The sequence below is a fragment of the Nelumbo nucifera genome, chromosome 1 (assembly GCF_055504915.1).
Source record: "Nelumbo nucifera cultivar China Antique chromosome 1, China Antique-T2T, whole genome shotgun sequence".
In the NCBI taxonomy this organism is placed as follows: Eukaryota; Viridiplantae; Streptophyta; class Magnoliopsida; order Proteales; family Nelumbonaceae; genus Nelumbo; species Nelumbo nucifera.
Window position 1 is genome coordinate 70,422,918 of NC_142649.1, and position 7,038 is coordinate 70,429,955.

Sequence of the window (7,038 nt, forward strand, 5' to 3'; positions counted from 1 at the left end):
AACACTCCAACGATCATTGGAAGTTGGCCCACGTGCCGAACGATTCGGAGGGTGGTCAACGTGCATGGCGGTTACCTCTGGGAATCTCAAACCACTTAGATGACCTCGCGAAAACCTTAGATGCAGTGCGTGAAGCCCATGCCAAACAATGCCTATATAAAGGCACCAACCCCAATGGCATTAGGGGGGCAAGTAAGCATATTCTAGCTCTCATACTTTGTGATTTTTAGCTCGCTGTTTACTATGAGAGTACTAACTTAAGCATCGGAGCAACGTCGCCGGGTTAGCCACCCCGGGTCCTCTGACATTTGTTCCTCGCAGGTCCCTAAAGAGCAACGAAGCTCAACAATCAATCCAGGTTGCCACCAGGCAGTTCGGCACCTAACCTGCCCAACTCAGCCCTCTGGTCAGGTCGACACTCTGGTCAGTTCTGCACTTAATAAGCAGCTCGGCACTCTAGTCAGCTCGGCACCCTGGTCAGCTCGTCACCTAATATAAAGCTCGGACTAGTTCGGCACCTAACCTACCTAGCTCGGCTCAGTCAGCTCGACACCCAATCTGCCCCCAGTTCGACATCTAGATCCTCATCCAGCAAAAGTTCTCAACTTCGGCCTCTGAGTCATCAGCCACTTGAAAACAAACCAAATGACGAAATACTTAGCCAAAAAGTTAATACATTACCAAAAATTGATTCATCAGGTACCCCTGACATTATTTTTGTGCTTCCTCCCTCCTTTGGTAATGACATCTTAGTTAATATATATATATATATACCGTCCAATTAATATTCCGTGTTGGATGGTTGGAAAGGCTTTTTTGGCAACAATATCCCCATTCCCTACCGCATCTGACCTGGCCTTCTCATAAGACAATTTTTTATAAGGTATATATATGAGCCATTTACTTTTTGATCTATCAATCAAGTTAGAGGTAAAAACTCCAAATCTAATTATTTTCAAAAGGTACATTCCATCAAAAACGGTTGGGGCTCGTCCGAATTGACCAGACTCATATATATATATATGGACGTTAAGGTAAAGTAGGTAAAGCAAGATGTGTTTGGTGGGCCTGAATCCTAATAACCCTGCTGATTACAAATTTACAATTCCAAAAGTAAATTGAATGAAGTGGGTGCAAGTGAGAAATGGTGTAGGAATTGGGATCGAAGTAGAGAGGTATTTGTATTTCATTAATTAGACGTGTCATTCAAGTGGTTGGTCATCGCTATCAAGTTATCAATATCTCTATTTTATTTAGAATTCTTCACAAGAATGGCCCCGGCCGGCCGGCCCCAAAAATATTCTACTTCTCTACGTCTCTCCTCGCTCGCAGTACACAGTTCACACAACGGCTACAGTATGTCTGCTGTTATGAGAAAATATCAGAATGGAGCCCGGCCGATCGGTACAATCTCATCTCATACCAGTTCTGTCTCCAAGCTATGTTCAGACTCGGTGTACTTAATTCAATGATTGTGTGAAAAGACACCAATAGAGAGAGAATAGATCCTTAAAATCATTTATAACATCAACATGTTAATCTTCTTTCTTTTCTGTTAGAAGAAAAAAGAAGATGCAGCCAATCCATTGGTACCATACCTTTCTGGCATCCTACATTTACCTTATTCTTCTTTTCACGTTAATACAAAATTACAAATCTTGGGTAATAAATTATTCAAGAAACACACGACAAAATATGGCAATCCTCGATTACTACACTACGTAGTCACGCATAGAAGAAATGGTTGTACGCAGAGCTTATTTGATCAAGGCATTCCACCTCCAAATCCACCACCAGCTCCCCCACCAAAGCCACCTCCCGCTCCCCCGCCTAATCCGCCACCACCACCAGCTCCCCCACCAAAGCCACCTCCCGCTCCTCCGCCTAATCCGCCACCACCACCAGCTCCCCCACCAAAGCCACCTCCCGCTCCCCCGCCTAATCCGCCACCACCACCTGCTCCTCCACCGAAGCCACCTCCTGCACCACCACCAGCTCCTCCACCAAGGCCACCTCCTGCACCACCACCAGCTCCTCCACCAAGGCCACCTCCTGCACCACCACCAGCTCCTCCACCAAACCCACCTCCTGCTCCACCACCTAGTCCTCCACCACCACCAGCTCCTCCACCAAAGCCACCTCCTGCTCCACCACCTAGTCCTCCACCACCACCTGCTCCTCCTCCGAAGCCACCTCCTGCTCCCCCACCGAGTCCGCCACCACCACCAGCTCCTCCACCAAAGCCACCTCCTGCTCCCCCACCGAGTCCACCACCAGCTCCGCCTCCCAAACCTCCTCCAGCTCCGCCTCCGCCTCCTAAGCCACCGCCACCTCCTAGGCCTGCACCCCCACCAAGACCAGCACCACCTCCCCCACCGAAACCACCACCACCGCCTCCGCCAAGCCCACCACCAAATCCTTTATGGAAGAGTGTCTTCTCATCTTGGAAGGTACTCTCCTTGCTTACAAGCTTCCTAGCATTAATGCTACAAACAAGAGCACCAAGGAACAAAAGGAGAAGCAGCTTGGTAGCCATTTTCCCTAGAATAGTACTGATGCAAGTAGCTCTTTCAGTAATAATGCTTCTGGGTGAGAAGTGGAGTGTCGAGGATGGGATTATATAGACATTCGAAACTTAATTACTGGAAGGGGACGGTTGAGAAGATTATAATTATACGCATCTTCTCAGCAGAAGCCCGTGTTGAGGATAGTTAATATACCCAGCTGTCACCTTCTAGAAATTAGAAGAGATCTGATCACCACTGCTTCGACTCACCTCATGTTAATTAATTGGTGATCTCAAGACAGAGAGAAGAATTTTTCAATCAGATTCACTAATTAAGGCGGAAGCTTTTTTGTTTTGCTTTCTCAGGGTTGTGACCATGTTCCTATGTCTGCCTCTCAATTCATCTTCTTCCTTCTTTCTTTCAACCTTTTGAATGTTTCGTTTTTTTCTCCAAACATATTAAAAAAGAAATTAAAGAAGATCTAGAAACCCTACGATACCACAGAAATGAACCACGAGGCGAAAATACTCGTAATGCAGTATACCGTAGTACTACGTACTATAATGTTTTCTTCTTTCACAAATTAATTATAGTGTTAAAATACTGATTTTAATTTTACAGGTTGCATAACAAACTTTCAGGTATCATGGAAATTTCACCGTACGTGAACCGCATAGTTTGGTAACTTGTACCCCTTACTATTACTCAATTTCTGACCAATGTGTTCTCCTAATTCCAGCTATGCTCTTTGGTACACATGGTGGTTGTAGGAAATTAAAAGATGCTGTTGTGGAGCCCGTAGCTGCTACTAGGCACTAGCCAGTAGGGGTGGCAAATGGATGGATTGGGTTGGGTTGGGTGTGGGTTGAGTACCAACCCACCCATATTCATCCACTGACCCATTTGCCATCCACTGACTCATATTGACCCACAACCCACTTTGACCCTGACTCACCCTAATCCACCCATTCGACCCTGTAACTCAAATTAGACCTTTTTTCTCTATTATAATTGCATAAAAACATAAAATTATATATTTCAATAAAAAACAAAAACAATATTTTTTTTCAAATAAAAAATAAAAAACATTAAAAGACAGAAGATGGTTAAAAATATACATTTTGTGTAAAACATCAACAATTGTAAAAAAAACTTAGGAAATAATAAAAAAAAAATTAAACAAAAGTATAAAGGAGAAATTGCGAAAAACATAAAAGAATGCACAAAACATAGAAAAATTGCAAGAAGTTTGAGGAAATTTCAGAAAAAAAACAAAAACAAATAAAGAAAAATGGAATTTGCATAAAAACAAGACAAAATATAGAAATTGTAGAAAATACATTGAATGATAAAAATTGCAGAAAACACCTAAAATTATAAGAAATTAAAACACACACACACACACACACATATATATATATATATTAAGAAATAGCATAAAATACATAAAAATGGTAAAAAAATTCAAAGAAAATTATATATTTCAGCTAATGCTAAACGATACAGAAAATGATAAAAATTTAATATATATATATATATATATATATATATATCCAAGAAAGTAAAAATCATAGAAAATACATTGAATGATAAAAAAATGCATAAAACAAACCATAAGATAAAAAAATTCCAAAAATATATATTTCAACCAAAAATACGAAAATGGAAAAATCTGGGAAAAATGATTAAATGCAGAAATTAATTGAACATTGTAGAAAATTATAGAAAATGCAAATTGTAAAAATTTACAAAAAAAAAATGCAAAAATACAGAAAGTTTTGCTAAAGAATGTAGAAAATGCAAAATTGGGAGGTTGCTTTTTGAACGTGTGAGGTGAAAACTCATTGCTGTAAGACATAATGTAGAAAATTTTGGAGCTTGAATCGTTGATCTCACACATAATAAATTTGTAGTTCATTACCAATGTATAAAAATACAAGATTAAGGTTTAGTTGATCCTATGATTCATAGGATGTCTCATGGTGTTGGCTCCACCATTAAACCGGGAACATCGACATTTACACAGAAAAGAAAGATTGGAAATCCAAGGAATTTTATCCAAAAGAGAAGACTTGTAAGATAATAACTAGATAAGAATCCAAATCCCATCATTCATATCGTGGTTCTTGTCATTAATTTCTTTCAGAGAAGTGAAACTTGGGAAGAAGATGAAGAGGATCTTTTTGCTTTTTTGGTTCTTATCCAACTTGAAGAACCAAGCGTCCAACGACACAATGGCAATGACCACGCTATAATTGTGGATCTGGAAATTGTGAGGCAGAGGATTATGTTCGGTTATCGGAGAAGGGCTGGAGATGGAGAGATGGAGGCAGAGAGAGTGAGGCAAAGGGCTATGTTCGGTTTTCTGATTTTCAAACCCTAAGGCCTAAACAAGAAGCGGGGTAACCCATGGTTAGCCATGACCCACCCTGACCCAACCCTTTTTCACTTGACTCTAATGGGTCATTGACCCATCTTGATCCACTACTCAAATGGTGGGTATGGGATGGGTGTAAAGTGGGTGGGTTGGATGGGTTAAATGGGTTAGGGTCAAAATTGCCAGTCTTACTAGCCAGGGTATAGGGTTAGCCTCTGTTGACCCTCCGGCTTCGGTTCAGGTGGGTGTAGAGTCAGGGGTGCCTGGCTGGGTGGGGAACTGCCCTGCCCTTACTCGAATAGATAGAAGTTGATGAAGGGTGATTTGGCGTGACCTAGAGAGAAGGGAACACGTGGACACGACCTGACTAAGAGATGGCAGCTCAGCCCGGTAAGCCTAGTTCACAATAATTGAGCTCGGGTATTCAATCACCTCGGCACAAGGTCACCTTGGTGCAGAGTCACCTCGGCACCGAGGCACCTCGACACTCAATCCAGTTCAGAACTAAAAGACTGAAGTATCAGCTCAGGGCTACCGACCCGGACCGTCACGTAACGATCCCGGAAGTCTCTCCAACAGACTCCGAACCTCACGGGGTCACGTCACATAACGGCAAGCCTATCTTCTCCCCGCCCGGACCGGGTGGAATTGATAATCTTTATTAATTGATAACGTTACTCCCCAATTGAAGCGAAAACGGATCCCATCAGGACGAAGATCCCAAAACCGATCCGCAAAACCCGCGAGGGCTTAGCTATATAAAGGTGCCAACCCCAATGACAAGGTACGCATGATTTTTCTACTCTCTAGCTCTCTAGCTCTCTACCTCTCAAAGCTTTTCAGCTCGCATCATAGTTTACTAACTTAAGCATCGGAGCGACCTCGCTGGGTTAGCCACCCTGGGTTCTCTGATTCGTTGTCTTGCAGATTCACCTAGCTCGCTACCCGACTAGAAGCCAGATCATCCTCCAGTAGGGAGTAGTCAGATCGCGCCACATCAATTGGCGTCGCCTGTGGGAAATCGATCGAAAAGTCATCTTCTTTATAGTCATCAACCTTCTAAATCAATGGCATCTTCCAATCACGCCGGACAAAGCAGCGAGATGAACGTCTCTGGGGGACAACCCCAACTCCCTTCAATGTGCATCTGCTAGTTTACCATCTCGCTTACTGCGGTTGGGATTCCAATGCTGACCATGCCACCAAACACCACACAGGTGAATGCCCCACTTCCCCCAGTGGTAGGTGCAACCTTTTCTAAGCCTTCTGTGGTTCCCCCCGGAGTTGGACAGTTCCAGTTTGACGACCTGGTGCAGTGTGTGCGGGCCATCCAGGTCCAAATGTAACAGGTTCAACAATTCCAGCATTACCTATTCTACCAGTAGTACCAGTAGTAGTTCCCCCCACTGTCGCAGAGCCAGCAGCCGGTTCCACCTCAGCACCCAAGGCCCCAGTAGAATCAAAACCGACCTTGCGTGAACCAAGACATCATTCGATCTCCCCACCGAGGCGAAGAGACTTCCCAAGTCCAGTTCCTCCCAGGAGTGAGGTCTCACCCCGCGGGAGGAGAGACGGTCATATCACACCACCTGCTTCGCAAGGAAACCTCAGAAACAGGTCCGAGGATACTCAGCCTAATAGGGCCAACCTTCCTCGGCGTATGCAGCAAGACATGTCGCTTGCAGGTAACCAGTTCGGGGTTCTGGGTGCAAACTCAAGGCAGGGAGACTCCATCCATGATAGCCAGCCCTAGAATCCCACAAGCAACTAGGAGCTATCTCGCGGCAGAACAGTACCAGAGCATACTGAGATTAGTAGCACCAATATCGAGCCTATAAAGAAGCAGCAACGGAGGCATCGCAAGACACGCCGTACTTCAGCTCAGAATAGCCAGCCAGCGAGACCGAAACAACAACAAGAACATGCTAAAGGTAATGAGGAGGTGAGCTTGGTAGATACAAAGGCCACTCCTCCCCTACTTTCCAGGTCATCTCCCCTGTCTCCCGAGCTCTTGGTGACCCCGATGCCTAAAGATTTCAAGATGCCTCCCCTGGACAAGTATGATGGGTCTTTTGATCGTAATGATCATGTGGACTCCTTCCAGTCCCAGATGCACCTAGTTGGGCCTGACGAGTCTTGTATGCGCGTGGCTTT

At 44.1% G+C, this 7,038-nt stretch overlaps 1 protein-coding gene across 1 annotated transcript; it reads right to left on the reverse strand.

Annotated features, from left to right (window-relative positions):
* Positions 1-1,493: 1,493 nt before the first annotated feature.
* On the reverse strand, positions 1,494-2,914 carry LOC104612762 (uncharacterized). The gene has a single exon (XM_010280333.3). It carries the CDS (start codon positions 2,534-2,536, stop codon positions 1,766-1,768), a length of 771 nt encoding a protein of 256 aa, XP_010278635.2. The 5' UTR covers positions 2,537-2,914; the 3' UTR covers positions 1,494-1,765.
* Positions 2,915-7,038: the final 4,124 nt, after the last annotated feature.